Source organism: Serinus canaria, chromosome 4, assembly GCF_022539315.1.
Source record: "Serinus canaria isolate serCan28SL12 chromosome 4, serCan2020, whole genome shotgun sequence".
Taxonomy (NCBI): Eukaryota; Metazoa; Chordata; class Aves; order Passeriformes; family Fringillidae; genus Serinus; species Serinus canaria.
In genome coordinates this window covers 70,699,523-70,723,055 of record NC_066317.1, presented here as the reverse complement: position 1 = coordinate 70,723,055, position 23,533 = coordinate 70,699,523, and the positions used below count along the sequence as shown (strand labels likewise).

At 53.0% G+C, this 23,533-nt stretch overlaps 2 protein-coding genes across 2 annotated transcripts in view; one reads left to right on the top strand and one right to left on the bottom strand.

Annotated features, from left to right (window-relative positions):
* The window catches only part of LOC103824794 (homeobox protein EMX1), a 169,838-nt gene that overhangs the window by 121,993 nt on the left and 24,312 nt on the right, over nt 1–23,533 (bottom strand). The window lies entirely within an intron of this gene.
* The window catches only part of SFXN5 (sideroflexin 5), a 96,033-nt gene that overhangs the window by 60,406 nt on the left and 12,094 nt on the right, over nt 1–23,533 (top strand). The window contains 4 exon segments of the mRNA XM_050974140.1: nt 829–919; nt 4,816–4,931; nt 7,538–7,623; nt 19,512–19,629. Coding sequence (XP_050830097.1) covers nt 829–919; nt 4,816–4,931; nt 7,538–7,623; nt 19,512–19,629 — 411 coding nt within the window.

The window sequence follows — 23,533 nt, the reverse complement described above, 5'->3', positions numbered from 1 at the left end:
ATCCTTCATTTAATCCCAAGAGTTGGGTTCAACCTTTTTCTTAAGCCCAAGGGTTGGGTTCAATCCTTCATTTAAACCAAATGTTTGGGTTCCATGCAATGATTGGGCTCAACACTTCATACAAACCCAAGCTGGGTTCAACCCCTTATTTAAACCCAAGAGTTGGGTTCAACCCTTCTTGTAAGCCCACAGGTTGGGTTCAATTCTTAATTTAAATCAAATGTTTGGGTTTCGTCCAATGGTTGGGTTCAACACTTTGTACAAACCCAAGAGCTGGGTTCAAACCTTCATTTAAACCCAACAGTTTAACCCTTCATTTAAACCCAATGGTTTGGTTCAATCCAGTGCTTGGGTTCAGCACTTTGGATAAACCCAACCATTGGATTCAACCTTTTTTTAAGCCCAGGAGTTGGGTACAATCCTTCATTTAAACCAAGAGTTGGGTTCAACCCTTATTAACCAAACAGTTGGGTTCAACCCTTCATTTAATCCCAAGAGTTGGGTACAATCCTTCCTTTAATCCCAAGAGTTGGGTTCAACCCTTTTTATAAACTCAAGAGCTGGCTTCAATCCTTCATTTAATCCCAACAGTTGGGTTCAACCCTTCATTTAAGCCCAAAGGTTGGGTTCAACCCTTGTTTTGAGCTCAACCATTGGATTTAACCCTGTGTTGACTAAAGGGTTGAGCCCAACCCAGCCAAACCCTGCAGCTGGGGGAGGTTTAGTTCTCAAACGCCTTTCCATGGGGCTGGACCCCAGACTGTGCCATCTGTCCTGCTGCTGGCCATTGATTCTCTGCTCCTCTGGTTTGCTTTTCTCCATTCCAAGGTGGGCCTTAATGTTCTGATCCAGAGAGCAAACAAGTTTACCCCGGCCACTCGGCTGCTGATCCAGAGGTTTGTGCCATTCCCCGCCGTCGGTAAGGAAAAATTCCTTTTCTTGGTATTCAGGGGGTGGCTGCAAACCTGCAGGTGCCCAGAAGCCACTGGGATGGACACAACTCCTCCCTTGCTGCTCGTGCCCCCTCAGTGGTGGTCCCTGAGCTGGGGCAGGCAGGGATGGGACTCTGCAAAGCAGGATTTTGGCAGAAAAATGCTGCAGAGCTGCTGGTGGAGGCAGCTCCTCAGGCTTTCCAGCTGCTCTTTGCACTCTGAAGCAGCTTCAGAGGTGATCAGCAGTGAGTGGTCCTCGGCCATTCCAACCTGAGAGCATTTCATTTGCAGGATCTGGGCTGAGCCGTGTCAAATCCTCAAACGAGCAGCAGCACTGTGGTTATTTTACAGCAAAATGCAGAGAAGTGGTTCTGCTCTGCATGTGCAGATTTCTGGAGGCAGCCCCCAGTGTGTGCAGAACTGAGGCTGCTCCTGGCTGGGTGGAGTGTTTTACTGGGGTTTTATCAGCCCTGTGTCTGAGGGCAGGGATGCCCTGCACTCAGCCTTTGCTGGGCCCTGTGCTTCCAGCCTCCAGCACATGCTGAGGTATTTCAGCCCTGAAGAGATCACCAGTGGCTTTGGGGTGATTTTTTTGTGTAAGCCTGTTTATTTACAAAGAAGGTGCAAAATCACCAAAAAATGGGGTTTGCTCCCTGTTCCAGGTTCCTTTTTCAGCCATGTAATGCCAAATTTTCCTTTCAGTTTTTCCTTTGCTGTGCCAGTGCCTCATCCTCCCGAGCTCTCCCTTTACCTGTCTGCTGCTCTCACTTTCTCTGGCCTTTCTGCTCCTTTTTTAGCAGAGAATTGCTTGTTGTGTCCCTCCAGCCCTCTGTTCCTGAATTGCTGGAATTTTTTTCCTCTTTTCTGCCACAAGAGCAGCTGCCTGCCCTGCCTGCAGAGCAGGGATTGTGCTCTGGGGGTTGCACTGAGCATTTTCCTTGTACACCAGGGGTCTGTGGCATTGTTGGGACTCTTCTGGGATCTGTTTTAGGGGGATTCAGCTTTCCTTGGGGCTTTACAAGCAGGAGAGCAGGAGGGATGAGTTCCAGCCCCGGGAGGCAGCTCTGAGGGGGGTTTGGGTCAAAGACAGGCAGGAAATCCTTGCTGCAGGGCTGATCTGCTTTCACACCAAGGTGTTTGTGTTGGCATTGATTGAGGACCCGTAATTAATTTGTTTAGCCTGTAATTAATTCCCCAGCTAATGTTTTGTTTGTCTTGCTCTGTTATGAGCCAGGACATCAGGGATCCTCCCACTAATTGCTGGTTTGTGGTTTGCAGACCTGGACATTTAGATGTGTCTCCCAAGTCCTTTAGAGCCTCCAGCCCCCAGCAGAAAGGCAGAAATTCTCTATTTCTACATGAAAAGCCAAACTCTGGGGCAAAGCTCTTGCTCCAAAACCCCACGGACGTGGTGCTCAGGGATGGGGTGGTGGATCTGGCCATGATGGTTGGACTTGATGATCTTAGAGATCCTTTTCAGCCTCAATAATTCTGTGATTCTGTGAAATTAGAGAGTTTTCCCCATCTCTTCCTTGCCCTGCTCTGCACTGACCTCCAGAGCTGTGCTGGTTGGGGGGAGCTGGAAACCTGGGGGGACTTCAGGGGCCCATCCCAAGTTACCGTGGGAGAGGGGCAGCTGCTGCTGGCTGGAAGGCAGCCCAGACTCCAGCAGGGATGTTCCTGAGGACTCCACAGAGCTTTGGGAAGCTGGGCTGGGTGCTGGGGAAGGTCTTGGAGCCCTCAGAGAGGTCAGTGTCTTCTCCAGGCCGTGTGAAGGTTGTGTTTGCACCATCAGGGAATGCCCACCTACCACCAGTGCTGCTGGGTCAGGCCCTGCCCTCACCCCCTTCCAAGGTTAACTTTCCAGCTGAAAACCCCAAATTGTCCAAAAAAATCCCACCCAGGACCAGGGGTTGGACCCAGGAAACCAAGCCAGGGGAGCAGCTCCTGGAGGAGCAGCCAAGGCCCTGCAGAGCCAGGGGCTGCCCTGCTGGAAAAGGGGTTTGGGATCAGGGCTGGGGCATCCTCGGGGGGTGAGTGGGTTCCATGGAAAAGCAGAGAAGGGAAGGAGGTCTTGGAGCCCGAGCTGGAGCAGGGAAGGGCTGGATCCTTTCTCAGAGGTGAGCAGGGAAGGATCTCGGTACCCAGGGGAATCCAAAGGACCCAATTCACCCCTTTCTTCCCCAGAACTGGGTGTGAACAGCTGGCCCCAAGGCCAGGGTGTCACTCATGAGGGTGTGCATTAACCTGGAGATGTTCATGGCTAAAAAACCTCAGAAAACCCCAAAAATCCCATCCCAAGCCTGATCTGAAGGAAATTAAAGCTGATGGAAAGATCCTCATTGGAGAGAAGGGAGAAGTTCTTCTCCTTGGGCTTTTGTGTGTGTGTGTGGTTCAAATTGTTGTGTTTAGGTGATGCCCAGGGACAGATTTAGAGCGTGGAAAGCACCTTGGGATAGCAAGAATCCTACCAACACCCAGGAGTGGGTGCTGCCTGGCTTTGGAGCCCGAGCCCGGTTTCCTCAGAGCGCTTTCGCAGCCGCAGTTTCCATTACCACAATTCCTTCCCCAATCCTGCAGATGACTTTGTCTGCACATATATTTATTCACTCCTGCCCCCCCAGCCTCGTGCATTGGAGCCATCCATGCAATCCAAGTTTAGCCATAATTAGCAGCGTTTCTGCTCTCTCAGAAAGCAGAAGGGGAGCGGCTACGTGAGCGCCTCGTCTCAGACAAACCACGGAAGCAGCTTTTGGCTCTGGGAGCAGGGCAGGGAATCCAGAGCCTTGGAAAAGCATCTTGGGAGCGTCAGGGCTGGCCACCCCATCCCCAGTCTGTCAGGAACTCTGTGCCAGGGCGTCCCTGGCCAGAGCAGCTCTGCTGGGCTCTTTGATCTGCTCGGCTTTGATTGACAGCGAGAAGGACGGGGCCAGCGAGTGTTAAAAAGGAAAAAAAAGCAGGGGCTAAACTTTCTCTAAATGAAAGGCCTTGTTTTGTTTTTTCTCTGGGATGCAGGAGCTGAAAGGTTGGGAACACAGATATTTTGATAGATGGGAAGAGTGGTCTGGTAGTTGGAATATTAAAGAGAGAGACAGAGTGTGCGTGTGTGTGTGTTCCTCTCCCTCTCGAGTGGAAGGAGCATTTGTCACCACAAATCATCCCTGATTGCACAGAGCTGCCTTCAGAGAGGGCTCACCCACCCACCACCCTCAAAAAATTAGACATTTGTTATATGACATGAATTGAGATTAATTAGCGAATATTAACCCATCAAGCAGTGCAGAAACACATTTTTGGAAGGCACTGGTACTTGCAGCAACAGTGGGTTTGTCTCAGTTCTGGGTGGAAAGTTTGCAGGGAAATGTGGTGTGGGGGGTGCTGGAAAATGCCACTTGATCAGCCCAAAAGTTTTGTGGGAATGAGCAGCTTTTCTCTGGGAGAAGTTGGGAAGTGCCTGAGTGAGGGGAGGGGCTGCATGGGGTGCTCAAGCCCAGATCTTGGTCATATTTTAGACAGAATTTGGGGTCACCTTGAGGCCTCAAAAGGCACAGGCTGGGCAAGGAGGAGGGGTCAGATGGTGCACAGAGCCATTTTTCCACTAAAATGTGTGAAATCATGGAATGGTTTGGGCTGGAAAGGACCTAAAGACCATCTAGTTCCAAGCACAGGCAAGGACAGCTTGCACTAGACCTTCCTGTAGGCCTATTTACCTTTATTGCCCCAGAGGAAAATAAAAAGGTTATTATTCTCCTTGAGAATGCCATCTTTTTTTGGGGATCAGAAGAATTCACCTCAGCAGATTGAGGGGAGGAGATGTGGAGGGCTGTCAGGGCAAACAGAGGGGATTGAGCAGGGCTGATCCTCCTGCCTTTCTCCTCCTCAGCCAGTGCCAACATCTGCAACGTGGTCCTGATGAGGCACACGGAGCTGGAGGAAGGAATCGATGTGCTGGACACTAACGGGAACATCGTCGGCTCTTCCCGAGTTGCTGCCAAACACGTGAGTGCAGGAGCTGGGAGGGCTGGGCCACGGCTGATTCCAGGCCCAGCACATCCCACAGCCTCTGGGATGCACGGCTTTGGCAGCTGGGAAGGGAGGAGTTGCAGAGCACACGGAAATTTGGGGCTGTCCTGGCACTGGAAGGGCGCAGTGACAGGACAGATCCTGTGCCTGGTGCTTCCACGGGAATGAATTCCTTGTGGAACACCCAGCAAAGATCCCTCACACCTTTTCCCAATTGAGGAGGACACAGGCTCGGGGCTGAGCAGCTTTTCAACCCTTCCCTGCCAATCCTGCACCACAAACTGCCACCCAGAGCTGGCTGAGGGCAGCCAGATGTTTTCAGCCTCGTGAAGAGCTGGTTTGCTTTCCCTGTCACCCACCCTGTGCCACCTGCCTGGAGCTGCTCCTTTTCCATCCCTGGGTGCAGCTCTGGCTCCTGAGCACCCCCTGAGCCGCTGTTTCCAAGTGGGCTCTGACTGAGATGTGGAGCTGTGCTGAGCACACGCCCAGGCACAGGAGTTAATAATATAATGTTTGGCATTTCCCTCCCTCCTTCTGTCCAAGGCACTCCAGAGACAGCAATTAATGTACAGCTCTGCAGTCCTCGGCAGGAACGGGGAGATCTCGAATAGCTCTCCATATTGTTGGTTAACAGGGGGATTAAAACAATCTGCTGAAGGGCTCTGAGACACTTCTTGGAGCCAGTCTTCCTCACTTCCATTCACTGGCTCCAGGACCTGCTTTCCCCTCTCCGTCCTGATGGTTGAAAGAGAAAATGAAGATGAGGAGTGAAGGCGCTGTGAGAGCGATGTAGGAGGAGCTTGAATGTAAAATTTGGGAGTTCTGGGAACTTCTGCTCAGCTGCCATCCAATCCCAGCTCCTCTTCCTGGATAGGCTAATCCTGGTTTTTGTCATGTGAAACGTGGCAGATCCTCAGTGTGACACAGCTGTCCCTGTGTGAGGGTTTGTTGTGACCTAGATGTCCCTGTGAGATAAAATCCTGGAATGCTTTGGGTGGAAGGGACCCTAAATTCCATCCAGTGCCACCCCATCCATGGCAGGGACAGCTCCCACTGCCCCAGGTGTCTCCAACCTGGCCTTGGGCACTGCCAGGGATCCAGGGGCAGCCCCAGCTGCTCTGGGAATTCCAGCCCAGCCCCTGCCCACCCTCCCAGCCAGCAATTCCTTGCCAAGATCCCAGCCCAATCTCCCCTTTCCCAGTGGGAGCCATTCCCTGGCTCCTGTCCCTCTGTCCCTTGTCCCCAGTCCCTCTCCAGCTCTCCTGGAGCCCCTCCAGGCCCTGGGAGATCTCTGAGCCTCAATGAATCCAAACCCTGCTTTGGATTCACCTTCTGGTGAGGAAGGAAGAATTGTGGAGGCCCAATGTAGCTCCATGGTTGGGGTTTCCAGGGAGAGGAGAGCCCTGCATGTCCCAAATCCCTGCAGGGAATGAACCAGCAGTGATGGAGAACAATTCCTGGAGCAGCAGCGAGGAGCTGCATCCCCAGCTCAGGCGGGAAGGGCTGAAAGTGCTGCTTGGCCCACAGTGAGATATTTCCCTCTATCATCTCCCCTACATTTCTCTACAACATCTCCCTACAACATTTCCCTACAACATTTCCCTACAACATTTCCCTACAACATTTCACCTCCAGCATTTCCCTACAACATTTTACCTACAACATTTTCTCCACAATGTCTCCCCTACAACACTTCCCCTACAAAGTTTCCCCCACACTTCCCCTACAGTATTCCCCCTCCAACATTTCCTTCACATTTCCCTACAACATTTCCCCCACAAAATTTCCCCCACATTTTCCCCTCCAACATTTCACTTACAACATTTCCCTCCAACATTTCACCTACAACATTTCCCTCCAACATTTCACCTACAACATTTCCCTACAACATTTCACCTACAACATGTCCTCCCCAATGTCTTTCCTACAACATTTCCCTACAATATTTCCCCTGAAACATTTCCTCCACATCTCCCCTCCAACATTTCCCCTCCAACACTTCCCTCCAACATTTCCCTACAACATCTCCCCCACAGCATTTCCCCTACAATGTTTCCCCCACAACATTTCCCATCAGTGATTCCCATCTCATTCCCATCAATGACATTGGTGACATTGCTCTCATTCCCATCTCATTCCCATCAGTGACATTGGTGACATTGCTCTCATTCCCATCTCATTCCCATCAGTGACATTGGTGACATTGCTCTCATTCCCATCTCATTCCCATCAGTGACATTGGTGACAGACACCAGTTGGATTCTGGGCTCTGGCCAAGCTCTGGCTCTACTCAGATGGGATAATTGATGACAAACCCAGGTGTTTTCTGCACCAAAAGTATCCAAGTCACTCTGGCTTGGCATTTTGACCCTCCATCCGTGACAGCTGGGCCTACCTTTAAAGTGAGCTTGGGGAATCATTGTCTGGGCACGATTTTCCAATCCCTACTGCTCTGAGGTTTGTCAGCTGCTGCAGACTCTGGGGGACACTTCAGTGCCATCAGCAGAGCCATGCTGAGCCTGGCAGGTCCGTCCTGGTTGGTTTGGGATGTCTGGATCTGTTTGTTTGTGTTTGCTCCACAGGCCCTGCTGGAAACAGCCCTGACCAGAGTGGTCCTGCCCATGCCTATACTGGTTCTACCTCCCATCATCATGTCCGTGCTGGAGAAGTGAGTCTGCCCTGGGGGAGGGAGGGAAGGGCCTCAGAGGGTGCCAGGCATGGACATTTTATGGGATCATGGAATGGTCTGGGTTGGAAAGGGCCTCCAAGGTCACTGAGTCCAGGCATTTTATGGGATCATGGAATGGGCTGGGCTGAAAAGGTCCTGCAAGATCACTGAGTCCAGGCATTTTATGGGATCATGGGATGGTTTGGAAAAGTCCTCCAAGATCACTGAGTCCCGGCATTTTATGGAATCATGGAATGGTTTGGGTTGGAAAGGGCCTCCAAGGTCACTGAGTCCAGGCATTTTATGGAATCATGGAATGGTTTGGGTTGAAAAGGGCATCCAAGGTCATCCAGCCCAACCATTTTATGGGATCATGGAATGGTTTGGAAAGGTCCTCCAAAGTCACTGAGTCCCGGCATTTTATGGAATCATGGAATGGTTTGGGTTGGAAAGGTCCTCCAAGGTCATCCAGCCCAACCACCCCAGCACTGCCACCCATGTCCCCAGGTGTCACATCCACGGGGCTTTTGTTGGGTTATGTTTTATTCTGGTTTAGATATGGGACTTTAAGAACTTTTATTTGATTTCCAGTCTCACGTGAAGGGTGAGACAATACAGATGTGATAAGTTATGTTATTACAAGCAGAAGCTGTTTCTTAATTACAACACACAATAAGTGTTTCTTGGCTTATTAGCTTTAGCTCCACTGTGTTGTAAAGATAATTATTTGAAGATAATTATTTATTGCCCCTGGTGGGTTTTACTATAATGTATCTTTTATAGTTCTGTTCCTCTTAAGGGGCTAGTCTTTTTTGTAAGGTTATCTTTTGAAACTTAATCTCTCTCTCAACAATTTCTCTCTTATTCTGTGGCATTTCTAAGTCAGCATTTCTTATCTCAAAGTTTGCATACAGATGCACACTATGTGAGAGTTTGCTATAAATCCAATTCCCACAGGCTTTGAAATCCCCCAGGGATGGGGACTCCAGCCCCTTCCAGTGCTTAACAACCCTTTCCAGGAAGGAATTTCCCCAAATCCATCCCAACCCCTCCCTGGTGCCGTTCCCTCTGCTCCTGTCCCTGTTCCCTGGAGCAGAGCCCGACCCCCCAGCTGTCCCCTCCTGTCCCCTCCTTGTGCAGAGCCACAGGGTCCCCTCACACCTCATCCACCTGACAGCTGTTTTTGCACATGAAATTCCCACATTTAGGACAATCACTTCCATCATTTCAGTCATTTCCATCGTTCAGGACCAGTGTCCAGCCTGCTGAGGTTTTACAGTGATGGGATTGTTGAACCCACCTCGAGAGCCCAGAGCTTTGAATGACCCGTGGGGGAAGGCCAGAGTGAGACAAACCCCTGACTGCAGTGGAAAACTCACTGCCCCCCATTTTTAGGAAACATTAGAGATTAAAAGGGCTTGGCTGGTGTTCAGAGAGATTATCATGGAATCATGGAATTGCTTGGGTAGGAAGAGACCTCAAACACCATCTAATTCCAAGGAGCAGCAGATTCCACCCTCCCCAGTTTTGTGTAAAACATTTGAATTTTATTTCTTTCTCCTTCTGGACAAAATCTCTGCAGCCTCTTCCCTGCTCCAAGTCCCTCTGTCACCCACAAAGCCAGGACTGACCTGCAGGATCTGCTGGGAATGTGCCTGGGAGTGGCTGTGCCTTACTCTGCAGTAACTTACTCTGGAGTAATTTACTCAGGGCTTACTCCAAGTCATGTGTAGAACTGAGGCTTTGCACTGAGGTGGTTTTGTGTGTTCCCTCTGGTTTAACTGCTTCCCATTTACCATCCAAAAAATTCAACACTCAGGACTAATTATTTTATTGCTTCAAATAATTTGATTGCTGAGTATGCAGAGATATAACCCTTTATGTGCAAAAATTTGGAGAAATTTGTAGAAAATTGCTCCTCTCTAAATTAGTAAATTATTGTCTCCAGCAGGACACACTGAGGGCCCATCCTGAGCCATCCCCAGGCTGAAATAAACCTGGCAGTAAAATTGGATTGGCACCTGGGGAGGAAATACAACTGGTGGTGAAATTTGCTCATCTTTGCAGCAAAATCAAACCAGTAAATCACTTCTTTGTCCTCAGGGGCATCATAAATCCTTGGATGGATACAGGTTTTGCTGAATGCACCTGTGCTCAGTGCAGGCCTTTCTAAAACTGATTTTATCTGGGAACTTACAGGAGATTGCCCTCAAAAAAAAACCAAAAAAAATCATCATTTTAACTTATTGAAAGCTTTAATTCACGTTTGCGAGAGAAAATTTTCCTTCTCTCTGCCACAAAACTCCGTGGGTATAAAAATATCCGGGCTCTGCTTTTGCCTGCCTGAATTGTGCCCGGAGCTTTGTGCCTGCTGCATTTTCCATCAGATCTCCTCGGGTTCCTGGAAGGCTGGGAGAGAGGAGCAGCAGGGATGGGGAGGGAGCTGGGGCTTGGCCACGCTGCTGGAGCAGCCCTGGGACACGGGCAGTGTCCCTGTCTGTGCCTCAGGGAGCTGAGGGAAACTCACGGGGCTTAAAATGTTCCTAAAGGGCTCACTCGGAGCTGAAAGCTCATTTTGGGGAAAAAAGCCCTTTGGAGCGTTTGGGGAAGGTGTAACTTGATATATTTAGTGGGATTTGAGTTTGAGGAGGGTGTTTTTAACAGGGGTGAGACCCAGGCAGGCATTATCCATTTATTTATAGAAATCCCTAGAGGGGCTGTAAATGGGAAGGATGAAGGTGTCACTGCAGAGCTGGGATCAGGAGCCACAGATGGATCCTCCAGTGGATTTGCATTTGGGATATGGGAAGGAGGGGATGGTTCCTCCAATGGATTTACATTTGGGATTGTGGGGAAGGAAAGGAGAGATTCCTACAAGTATTCTGAATTTGGGATGTGGGGAAGGAAGGAACAATTCCTCCAATGGATTTACATTTGGGATTGTAGGGAAGGAAGAGAGGAATTCCTCTGGTATTTTGAATTTGGGATTGTGGGGAAGGAAGGGAATAATTCCTCCAATGGATTTACATTTGGGATTGTGGGAAGTAGGGGATGATTCTTCCAATAGATTTACATTTGGGAAAGTGAGGAAGGAAGGAAGGAACAACTCTTCCAATGGATTTACATTTGGGATTGTGGGAAGGAGGGAACGATTCCTGCAAGTCCTTTGAATTTGGGATGTGGGAAAGGAAGGAACAATTCCTCCAATGGATTTACACTTGGGATTGTGGGGAAGGAAGAGAGGAATTCCTCTGGTATTTTGAATTTGGGATTGTGGGGAAGGAAGGGAATAATTCCTCCAATGGATTCTGAATTTGGGATTGTGGGGAAGGAAGGGAGCAATTCTTCCAATGGATTCTGAATTTGGGATTGTGGGGAAGGAAGGGAGCAATTCTTCCAATGGATTTACATTTGGGATTGTGGGAAGTAGGGGATGATTCTTCCAATGGATTTACATTTGGGAAAGTGAGGAAGGAAGGGAGGAATTCCTCTGAGTATTTTGAATTTGGGATTATGGGGAAGGAAGGAACAATCCTTCCAATGGATTTGCATTTGGGATTATGGGGAAGAAGGGAGCAATTCCTCATTTGCATTTGGGATTGTGGGGAAGGAAGGGAGTGACTCCTCCGAGCAGTTTGAATTTGGGATGTGGGAAGGAGGAGACGATTCCCGTGCCTGGTGAGATCCCAGGTGCAGGTGGGTGATGGTTCTCACCTGGGTGGGACCCCCACCCCTCCAGGGCCCAGCCCCTGCCCCCAGCAGGTTCCAGAGCCCAGGAATTCTGCCCCCCTCGCTGCTCCCAAAGTTTATTTTAAGTGGCCAGTTCCCGGTCGCCGTCTCTCCGCTCGCATCCAGGTCTTCCCTCTCTCCCAGCCATCTCTCCATCTGCATGTTTTAACTCCCCCAGCTGCCTCTCTCGTCTCTTGTGCCATTTTTTTCAGCTCTCTTGGCTCCTCTCTTCTCTTTGCCTGCTGTGTATTTTAACTCCCGGGGCCGCCTCTCTGCTCTCCAAGTAATTCCATGTTCCCTCCCACCGCTCTTGCCCATGTTTCATGCATTTCCTGCTGCTTGGACTCTGCTGGAGCAGTGAACATATAGAATCAATGTTTATTTTCAGCCTGCATATGCCACGCAGGGAACACGGTGTCAGTTATTGCTGCAGATGTATTCTCATTGAGCTTTTATAAATAATATCTGCACCAGCAGCTCTGGGAGCTTTGGGGAAATGTCACTGGGGAGGTGTCTGAGGTGAGGGTGACTGCCACTGGGGATTCTGGGGTGCCTCTGTGTCACACAGGTGTGGGGACAGCAGCAGCCACCGCGCCAAGTCGGGCTCTGCACCCCCATCTCCCGTTATTCCCTTTATTCAGCCCCTCTGAGTCCTTTGTTTGGCTGTTCGGATGGAGTCTGGGAGATGGAGCTGTCTGCTCCCAGCCACCACCCAAGGCTTCTCCAGCAGCTCCCTGCAGAGCTGCAGCTGCTTGGCCTGGGGCAGGCCAGCCCCAAGTGCAGCCTCAGCCTGGGCTCTGGGCTTGAGAGCCCAAGGTTTTGGCTCCTGTGGTCTGGCCAAGAGTTGGAGGAGCTCAGTCCACCACCAGCGCCTGCTGGGGACACTTGGGGGATCTCTGAGTGCAGGGTGAGGAACCTGAGCTCATCTCACATCCTTGCCCTATCTCAAACCTCCTCTGTGCCCCTCAGAGAAAACCTTCCAGAGGGTCTGAAGCACTGAGAAGGTTCCAAGAGCTCGGGAATGTCAGGATGCACTGGAGAAGGCCTTGGAGCTGGCTGGGCAGTGTCTGTGCAAGAGGCAAAGCCGGAGCTGCTGGCAGAGGGCAGGAGCTGAGGGAGAGATGGGAGCAGAACAGCTGTGTCTGTGGAACAGGAGCATTTCTGCTCTTCCTCACCTCCAGATCCTCCTCCTGCAGCAGTTCCAGGGCTGTTTTCCTGTAAATCCCATCAAATCAGGATGCTCCCGGGCTGGCTCAGCGCTGCAGAGCTGCTCTGGCTGAGCTGAATCAGCAGCACCAGGAAAAACCAGGATTTTCCTGGGGGCTGGCAGGGCATTTCCCTCTGCCTGGGCCTGAGTGTCCCTGCAGAGCTGGGTGTCCCTGGGCCTCTCCTGGAGACATTCCCTGCCAGAGGGTGCAGGATGCTCCCTCAGGTGCCTCTCCCAGGGCCTGTCCAGCCCAGCCCGAGGGAAGTTTGTTTGGGCTCAGCAGCTGCCAGCAGTGACACCTTCGGCTGCTGGGGCTGTTCCCAGGGTAAACACAGAAACTGCTCCTTTAATGGTGTCAATCAAGCCCAGAACCCCCAGCTCCCTCCCTGGGCATCTGCTGTGTCCTCTGTGAGCACAGCGCTGGCCTGGCTGGGGGTGGCACAGCTGCTGCTCCACGGTGAGCTGACATCTCCCAAAATGACCCAAAACGGTGAGAACAGCTGGGGAACACAGCAGGGAGAGCTGGCAGGGAGCTGGGCATCCCAAACCTCCTGGGTGCATCAGAGGGGTGGTGGGAGGAGTGTGGGATCCCCCAGGACCCTGCAGGATTCCCCAGAACCCCCAGGATCCCCTAGGACCCCCCAGGATCCACCAGGATCACTTAGGACCCCCCAGGACCCCCAAGGACCCCCCTGGATCACTCAGGACCCTCCAGGACCCCCCAGGATTCCCTAGGATCCCCCAGGATTCCTCAGGACCTCCCAGGACTCCCCCAGGATCACTCAGGATGACCCAGGGCTGCCCAGGATCCCTAAGGACCCCCCAGGACCCTCCAGGACCCCCCAGGATCACTCACGATGCCCCAGAACTGCCCAGGATCCCTAAGGACCTCCCAGGACCCTCCAGGGTCCCCAAGGACCCCCCAGAACCCCACAAGATCACTCAGGACCCTTCCGGATCCCCCAGGATCACTCAAGATGCCCCAGGACCGCTCAGGATCCCCTAGGACCCCCCAGGATCACTCAGGACCCCCACGGACCTCCAGGACCCCTCAGGATCCTCCAGGATCACTCAAGATGCCCCAGGATCCCCCAGGATCCGCCAGGACCCCTCAGGATCCTCCAGGATCACTCAAGATGCCCCAGGATCTGCCAGGACCCCTCAGGATCCTCCAGGATCACTCAAGATGCCCCAGGATCCGCCAGGACCCCTCAGGATCCTCCAGGATCACTCAGGACCCCCAGGATCCCTCAGGATCCCCCAGGACCCCTCAGGATCCTCCAGGATCACTCAGGACCCCCAGGATCCCTCAGGACCCCCCAGAACCCGCAGACCCCCCGGGATCGCGGCTGTCCCGGTGCCTGGCGCTGCTCGGAGCCCGTGCCCGGCCCCAGCCGAGCCAGCCCAGCCGCTCTGCCAGCGGGGGGAGCCGGGCTCGCTCCCGCCGCGCTGGGTTTAGCACCCCACACCTCCTCCCGGCACTGCGGGCCGCCTTCAGCGGCCCCGATAGCTCCAACGAGACTTCCATATGGAATCCATTGCGGCACCTCTGAAAAACGCCAGAGGCGGCTGCCAAATGATGCGGAATGTAAAGCGCTAATGAAGGCCGCGATGAAAGCTGAGGGAAGGTGTGTTGGCGAGGGCCGCGGCCCGGGCGCGGCCTGGGTGGGTCGGTACCGGCGGCCTCCCCAGAGCCTGCCAGCCTCTCCCTGCCTCTCCCTGCCTCTCCCAGGGTCCTCCCAGCACAGAACCACCCCTGAAACCTCTCCCAGCACAAAACCTCCCCTGAAACCGCCCCAGGAGGAAGGGGCACTGCGGGGCTTGGAGGGGTAAAGGGGCAAAGCTGGAAGGAAAAGGGGCAGAGGAGGAGGAGGCGCTGTGGGATTCGCTGTTCTTGGGCATCCCAAGGTCAGGGGAGAATCCTGGAGAAGTTTTTTATGCCCGTGAGACAGAGCAAAAGTGTTGGGTTATGGAATTGGGGACAACAAAGGGAACATGTCCAAGGGGGCTTATGACACCGTTAAAGTCCCTGGAGAGGGACTTTCCCCAAGAGCAGGGAGTGCAAGGACAGGGCGGATGGTCTGCAGCTGAGGGAGGGAGGTCTGGACCAGATCTGGGCAAGGAATTGCTGGCTGGGAGGGTGGGCAGGGGCTGGGCTGGAATTCCCAGAGCAGCTGGGGCTGCCCCTGGATCCCTGGAGTGCCCCAGGCCAGGCTGGATCCACCTGGGACAGAGGGAGGTGTCCCTGATGGGCTTTAAGGTCCTTTCCAACCCCAACCATTCCGTGATTCCATGATTCTCTTGTCCTCCTGCAGCTTTCCAGGGTGAGACCAAACTTTCCAACCCTTGTAGAATAATCTGAGCCAGGGTTTGATTCCAGAGCTGCCCCTGTCCCTGTGCGTGGGGTGAGGCCCCTCACACTCCCGTTCTCCTGTGAAACAGCACCAACATTTCTGCAGTTGTGGTGGGGTGGGGTGGGGTTGGCTCCTGTGAATAAATCAGGCTCCTTCCTCTGCTTTTTGAACGTCTCTGGAGATGTTCAGCAATTCAGTTTTTAACATCTCTATTTTGAGTACCTTCTGAGAGACTCAAAATGCATCTGGACACAATCCTGAATCCTGTGCTCCAGGGGACCCTGCTGGAGCAGGGAGGTGGGGCTGGGTGACCTCCCTGCCAGCCTCACTCACCTGGGACTGTTTGGGCTCCAGAAGATGCCAGAGCTGGGCTGTCAGGGGGCTCTGAAGGCCCAGAGCTCCCCATTCCCTGACCCAAGCCTTTGGCAGAGCAGGCAGGGCAGCGGTGTGAACGAAACCCCTCCTCACCACATGGATATTAATTTCATTTCCACACGGGTATTTGATTTTATTAATTTATTTTCAATCTGTGCTGATCCTCCGCAGTGAAACCCTTTGGAAGCTCCTCATCACTCCCCTCCACTGGGGGTTAATGGGTGCAAAGAGGGATTTGCAGTGCAGCTGACAGCTCACAAAATGCAATATTTAACTCCCCTGCCTCCCCAGCTCGGTGTCGGGAGCAGGGAGCCAGGGACAGGAGGAAACTGGACCTCTTGGCTAATTATGAGTCATTTATTCTGAACCACACAAATTCTCCAATCTGAATCCCAATTAAGACATTACACTACATGTGTTAATTAGTCTGCTCTCCTTTTTAAATCGAGCCATAACTCTTCCTAATTAGGAGGTCGGCCCTTGTAATTTGAACTGGCCTGGGCTGGAAGCACCCCTGGAAGTCACACCTGGGGGCTGGACCCGGGATCCTTTTAAATTGGTTGAGGTTTGCCTTGGGTGATTATAAGGTCCCCGACAGGGCAGTAATTACCGAGGGTGCAGTTCCAAATTAAGATGGCAGGGGTGGTGTCAGCAGCGAGGCCTTGGCTCTAAACTGAGCCCCAGGAGGCTGTGAGGATCTGCTGCTGGCAGGGTCCCAGTGAGGGCTCTCACGGATCACAGCAGCTTCAGCAGGACAGAAACCAGCTCCAGGAGCTGCCCCTGAGCACCCAGGGGTGATCAGAGCTCCAGGAGCTGCCCCTGCCCATGCCAGGGGTGATCACAGCTCCAGGAGCTGCCCCTGAGCACCCAGGGATGGTCACAACTCCAGGAGCTGCCCCTGCCCATGCCAGGGGTGATCACAGCTCCAGGAGCTGCCCCTGAGCACCCAGGGGTGATCAGAGCTCCAGGAGCTGCCCCTGAGCACCCAGGGGTGATCAGAGCTTATCCAGGGCACTCCTGGAACAGGGCAGGTGTGACATGGTGTGGAGCAGGTCACCTGCTGTCCTGCTGGGACAGGTCACCTTTCCTGCTGGGACAGGTGACTTTTCCTCCTTGGGTGGGTCACCTTCCCTCCTTGAACAGGTGACCTGCTGGGACAGGTGCCCTTTGCTCTCCTGCTTGGACAGGTGCCCTGCTCTCCTTGGTGCCCTGCTCTCCTGCTTGGTCCAAGCCTTGCAGGCTCCTCGGAGAGGCTCTGAGCTGCAGCCATGCTCTGTGCAGCACAGAGCAGCTCAAGATTGGAGAACAGAAGTTTGATTTTCACAGCACAAATTGATAGGATCAACTCTGTCTCGAGAGCTTATTAGTGAGGAGCTGAGCTCCTGGGGGAGTCACACCCTGCTGCTGGCTGTCCCCACGCCTGCCCTGGCTCCTGCAGATGACAGCAGCTCTCAGCAGGGTGGGGAGGCTGAGGCAGGAGCAGGGCATGAATTCCTTCTCACCCCATCCCCCAGGTGTGCTCAGAGCCAGCCCTGGAGGTGCAGCAAGGGGCTGAGGTCACCTGGGTCCCACCTGGCTGCAGCCCCGGGCTGGGAGGGGCTGGTGGCACCTGGGAATGGCACTTTGGGTTGGGAGTGGTTTAGTGCCAGGGATGGCACCTCAGGGATGGATGGGCAGGGCTTGGTGCCAGCTCCTGTACCTTCCCTGGCCAAGGAGAGCTCCTGGGACCTCCCCAGGGGGAAGGGGATCATGGAATCATGGAATCTCCTGAGGGGGATCCACAGGGATCACCCATCCAACCCTGGCCCTGCCCAGACCCCCAGAATCCCACCCTGGGCATCCCTGGAGTGCTCTCCAAGGGCTCCTGGAGCTCTGGCAGCCTCAGGGCCGTGCCCATTCCCTGGGGAGCCTGGATTTTTACCCCTGGATTATTTACCCTCCCTCAGGGGGTGTGTAAAATCCACCTTTCCCTAAAATCCAACGTAAACCTGCCCTGGCCCAGCTCCAGCTGCTCCCTGTGTCCTCAATAACCCAGCAATAAATAAATCCAATAAATCCAGCCCCTCTGCACATCCCTACACAACTCCCTGTTCTGCTGTTGGCTCATGTTCCCATTTTTTTCCGTTGAGTGATAGAGATCCTTTTTGTAAATGGCTCTGGAATAAATCCTTCACAAATAATATTTTCTCCTTTAACACTGGTAAACTTCCTGAGACAGTTATTATCTATAATATTTATTTTATTATGATTTATAATATTTATTAAATATTCTTATTTATAATAACTAATATAATATTTTAATGTTTATAATTATTTATAATATTTATATGTTGTTTATAAATAATATTTATTGTTATTTATAATATTTAGTTACTATTTATCCTGGAATATATTTAATATACCAGCTCCTACCAGGCAAAGGTTGTCCCAGTTTTCCAGAGTTAGTCCCACCAGAAGGGTCACTTCTGGGTCATTACCAAAGCCTGACCTTGCAGGTACCTTCAGCAGTTTGCTGTTAACAAATCCTGAGCTCATAAACATCCCCCAGGAACAAGAAATGTCCTGACATCCTTGCCCCCCTGTGCAGGTGTTATTTGCACATGCTGATGTGGCAAGTAGGAAAAAGATCTAAGAATTTTCCACTGCAAGAAAACTGAAAAACAACTTTAGGCTTAAACTGTACCACACTAACTCATGTGATTGGACAGTAATGACCATAACATGGTGATTGTAACATACTAACTCATGTATGGTGATTATGATGATAACTTGTGCGGTGATTGTACCACACCAACTCATGTGGTTGGACAGTAATGACCATGATATGGTAATTATAACACACTAACTCAGGTGGTTGGACAGGAATGACCATAACATGGTAATGATGATGGTCATGACAGGCTGTAGGTAACAGTAAAGGTGTTGTGTATGATGCTGATTGGTTGTTATGTATGAAGATTATCAGCAAAGGAAAATATAAAATGCAGTGTAACCAAAACTCAAGGGTCTTCAGGCTTGCCTAGAGCTGGAGCTGGCAGCTTTGGGTGTGGCTCTGTCACCCAGGACCCAAGGCTGCTGTAACATCTATACAATAAACCCCTTTGGAAGAGCTGCCAGCCGTCCCACATCTCTGCCTCAGGCTCTGGCTGTCCCCTGTCCCTCAGTGCTCTAACCCATCCTTTCCCCTGCAGGACATGGCTGTCCCCTGTCCCTGAGTGCTCTAACCCATCCTTTCCCTTGCAGGACATGGCTCTGGCTGTCCCCTGTCCCTCAGTGCTCTAACCCATCCTTTCCCTTGCAGGACGTGGCTCTGGCTGTCCCCTGTCCCTCAGTGCTCTAACCCATCCTTTCCCCTGCAGGACATGGCTGTCCCCTGTCCCTCAGTGCTCTAACCCATCCTTTCCCTTGCAGGACGTGGCTCTGGCTGTCCCCTGTCCCTCAGTGCTCTAACCCATCCTTTCCCTTGCAGGACGTGGCTCTGGCTGTCCCCTGTCCCTCATTGCTCTAACCCATCCTTTCCCTTGCAGGACGTGGCTCTGGCTGTCCCCTGTCCCTCAGTGCTCTAACCCATCCTTTCCCTTGCAGGATGTGACTCTGGCTGTCCCCTGTCCCTCAGTGCTCTAACCCATCCTTTCCCCTGCAGGACGTGGCTCTGGCTGTCCCCTGTCCCTCATTGCTCTAACCCATCCTTTCCCTTGCAGGACGTGACTCTGGCTGTCCCCTGTCCCTGAGTGCTCTAACCCATCCTTTCCCTTGCAGGCTGTGGCTCTGGCTGTCCCCTGTCCCTGAGTGCTCTAACCCATCCTTTCCCCTGCAGGACGTGGCTCTGGCTGTCCCCTGTCCCTCAGTGCTCTAACCCATCCTTTCCCTTGCAGGACATGGCTCTGGCTGTCCCCTGTCCCTGAGTGCTCTAACCCATCCTTTCCCTTGCAGGACGTGGCTCTGGCTGTCCCCTGTCCCTGAGTGCTCTAACCCATCCTTTCCCTTGCAGGCTGTGGCTCTGGCTGTCCCCTGTCCCTCAGTGCTCTAACCCATCCTTTCCCTTGCAGGATGTGACTCTGGCTGTCCCCTGTCCCTCAGTGCTCTAACCCATCCTTTCCCCTGCAGGACGTGGCTCTGGCTGTCCCCTGTCCCTGAGTGCTCTAACCCATCCTTTCCCTTGCAGGATGTGACTCTGGCTGTCCCCTGTCCCTCAGTGCTCTAACCCATCCTTTCCCTTGCAGGACGTGGCTCCTGAGGTGCCGGCCCCGGATGCTGCTCCCGGTGCAGAGCCTCGTGTGCCTGGCTGCCTTTGGGCTGGCCCTGCCCCTGGCCATCAGCCTCTTCCCGCAGATGTCCGAGGTCAGTGGGGTCTGGGGCTCTCAGGGGTGACAAACCACGGCCTCTTTGCCTTCCTGGGGGATGCCCCACTCCTGTGGGCCCCTCCTTTCCTGGGGGGGCTGGTTTCTGTGCTGGGCACTGGGGAGGGCACAGCTCCAGTGCTGTGCCCAGCTCTGGCCCCTCAGCTTGGGAAGGACTTTGGGATGTTTGAGCCCACCCAGAGGGGGCTGGAGAGGGGCTGGGAACACAAACCCTGTGAGGGAGCCCTGGGGGAGCTGGGGGTGCTCAGCCTGGAGAAAAGGAGACTCAGAGGTGCCCTCATCCCTCTGCAGCTCCTGAAAGGTGCCTGTGCTCAGCTGGGGCTGGGCTCTGTCTGCAGGGACTGACAGAACCAGAGCACACAGCCTGGAGCTGTGCCAAGGGAAATTCAGGATGGATAGCAGGGAAAAGGTTTTACAGAGAGGGGATAAAGTTCTGGAATGTTCTGCCCGGGGAGGTGGTGGAGTCCCCATCCCTGGGGGGGTTTAACAAAGCCTGGATGTGGCCCTGGGTGCCAGGGGTGAGCTGGGGGGTTGGGGCTGGGTTGGACTCGATGGTTTGAAGGTCTCTGCCAACCTGGTCATACTGTGAGTTCTGTGTGAAATTCTGTGAATATTCCTCTCCTGAGCAGCACAGCTTCCCCAGACAGGGGAAGGCCCCTCTCCCTCACACTGAGATTTCCTTGGAGTTAAAATATTGACTCCAAGCTCTGCCCATGAGCCCAAGAGCCTGGAGCACCCCTTGGAGGGGAAAGTTCTTCCCCAGAGCTTCTCTGAGGGCTTTTTGCTTTTTCATCTCCTGGGAAGGCCCAGCCTGGGGCTGAACAAAGGAAAACCAGCCAAGGAAACAGGGAATGACCAATGCAATCACCCAGACCAATTTAGCTGCACAAATTGCTCGGGTGGGTTTATTTTAAGTCTTTAATTTTGGTGATTGGAGCTTTCCCTGGTTGTAAATCTGTGCATTTCCAGAGAAGGTCTCTGTTCCTAAGGGAGAAAACCCAGGGCTCTCTCACAAGGTTCTGTTCCTGTCAGCTGGATCAGGAGTTTGCAGCACTGTCTGCACGTGAATTCATGGTTTTTCAGTCTGCATGGGTTTATCCATGACTTCCAGCCAGGGAATCTTGCTGTACACTTGTGTGCTGACTGACAAACACGTTGGGAATTCTCTGTTGTCCTTCTTGCTGTCTCCAGGCTGAGAGAAAACTGTCCCTTCTCTCTAAGAACCTGAATTTATCTCAGTCTTGGAGCCTCTTGCTAAAAGACGTGTTTGCTGAAGCTTTAATGATTCATATGGCTCTTCCTTAAACTTTTTCTAATTAGTCAACATCGTTTTTGGAGCCCTTCCATCAGGAGCAGACACAGCATTGCAGTCAGAAGCTGCACAAGCCCCAGTTGCAGGAGCAATGTGATTTCCCTGCCTCTCCTGGGCTCTGTGCATGCCCAGAGCCTGGCAGTGCTTTTGGCAGGAGCTCAGCTCTGTGCTGATCCCGAGTTCTGCTCCCAGGCTGGGCTTGGGGAGGCTGAGCAGCACTGCCAGGTCTCACACCTGCTCAAGGTGGAGCTGGAGCACGTCCAGCCTGCCCGTGGGAAGGAGGCTGGGGCACACAGCATCCCTTCTGCTCCTTTCCCAGGGAATCTGAGTGTTTTTAGGGCTGGAAAAGCCCTCTGAGATCAGCGAGCCCAACTGTTCCCCCAGCACTGCCAGGGCCACCACCGACCCTGTCCCCAAGGGCCACATCCACAGGGCTGTGGAATCCCCCCAGGGATGGGGACACCACCCCTGCCCTGGGCAGGCCTTCCAATGCCTGCCCACCTTTCCCAGGAAGAATTCCTTCCTAATACCCAGTTTAAGCCTTCCCTGGTGCAATTTTCCTGGAAATTTCCAATTTCCTGCCTATTTCCAGGAAAAATCTTTCAGGATAATCAGGGGAGCGAGGCCACAGCAGGTACCACCAACCTGATTTATCCCAAAGGAGACATTGCCACTGTTCCTCCAAAATCCTGGAGTTCTAAAATGGTTTGGGAAGGACCTCAGGGACCCTCTCATGGTTTCCTGCCATGACCAGGGACACCTCCCACTGGAATTGTGGCTTTCTGGGTGACAGAGTCACAGGATGATGAGGTTGGAAGAGACCTCTAAGACCATGGAGCCCAACCTGTGCCCTCACACCTCAGTTATAGCACCAAGTGCCATGGCCAGTCTTTGCTAGACACATCCAGAGATGGTGATTGCACCACCTCCCTGGGAAGAGCATCCCAGCACTTTGTTATTCTCTCAGTGATAAAAGTTTCCCCTAAAAATAACACATACTTCACATCACTGCTCTTGTGCAGTACCTGCTCTTCCAGCAGGGAAATATCTCATTGATTTTAGGAGCTGAATGAATCCTAACCCAGAGGGAAGATTCAGGAGTGGTTTGGCTCTGGGGACACTGGGGTGGCAGGCACCAGGCAGCCCTGGAGTGACAGCGTTTGGGGAGTGACCTCGTGCAGGCAGCTGGGATGTTCTGAGCAGAGCAAACGTGGCTCAGCCCTGCTGAGGGACCAGACAGAGGCTGTGTGCTGCCCACACACCCTGCAGGGAGAGGGAGCCCTCCAGAGCCTGCCTGGGCTCTGCCCCAGGGCATGAGAGCCCTGCACAGCTGGATCCACATCTGCTCACACCAAAGGGCTCAGGGGCTCCCCGGGGCTGATCAGTCACAGAATCCTGGGGTGGTCTGGATCAGGAGGGACCCTAAATCCCACCCAGTGCCACCCATCCATGGCAAGGACAGCTCCCACTGCCCCAGGCTGCTCCAGCCCCAATGCCCAGCCTGGCCTTGGGCACTGCCAGGGATCCAGGGGCAGCCCCAGCAAATCTGGGAATTCCAGCCCAGCCCCTGCCCACCCTCCCAGACAGCAATTCCTTGCCCAGATCCCAGCCCAATCTCCCCTTTCCCAGTGGCAGCCATTCCCTGGCTCCTGTCCCTCTGTCCCTTGTCCCCAGTCCCTCTCCAGCTCTCCTGGAGCCCCTCCAGGCCCTGCCAGGGGCTCTGAGCTCTGCCTGGAGCCTTCCCTTCTCCAGGGGAACATTCCCAGCTCTCCCAGCCAATTTTCCCATTATTTTTGCATTTTCTATACACATATGAGTGTTTACAAAGGACATTCCCCCCCCTTCCCCAGAATCTCTTTGGAGGTTTCTGTGGGGATGCTCAGGGGATCAAAGTGAGTGTTTTACCTGGACCAACCCCTCTGGATCCATTTCTGGATGGGAAATCCAAATCTCCTTGCAGGGAGTGTTTCTCAAAACCTCTGAAGTTTTGGGCACTCACCACCAGACCCTGAACTTCAGTGGTTGGGCTCGATGACCTTGGAGTCTTTTCCAGCCTGAATGCTCCCATGATTCTGTCCTGTCAGCTGAGGAATTCAGAGATGCTGAAGCACTGATCTCTGTGGGAATGTCTTTGCTTTCCCCATGCCTGGCTCACGGCACAGCAGGACAGGAGCAGGCTGTGGTACCAGGTCAGCAACGAGGTGTCAGAGATGTGCTCTGTTCCAAAACTGCAGGAATTGTGAGTGACCAAGTTCTGCCCTTGCTCACACACTCAGAACCTTCTGGAAGTCAGGGAGCAAGCACAGAGGCTGATGTGCCATGGAGGGCTTGTTTTGGACCAGGAGTTTGCATGGCCACCTCTGATCCTCTCTCCTGGTGGGGGTCAAGCTCACAATTGGTTTTCCAGCAGAGCTGAAGCCTTGCAATAGGTTTCATGAATTTGCTGGGTGAATGCAGGCACCTTGTCCCATCAGCTGTAGCTGCTCCAGAGTTACTCCTGTGTCACAGCAACTCCAGTGGAATCAGAGCTCAGCTCTGGCTGCAAACAGAGGCACCAGTGTCAGGGAAGGGG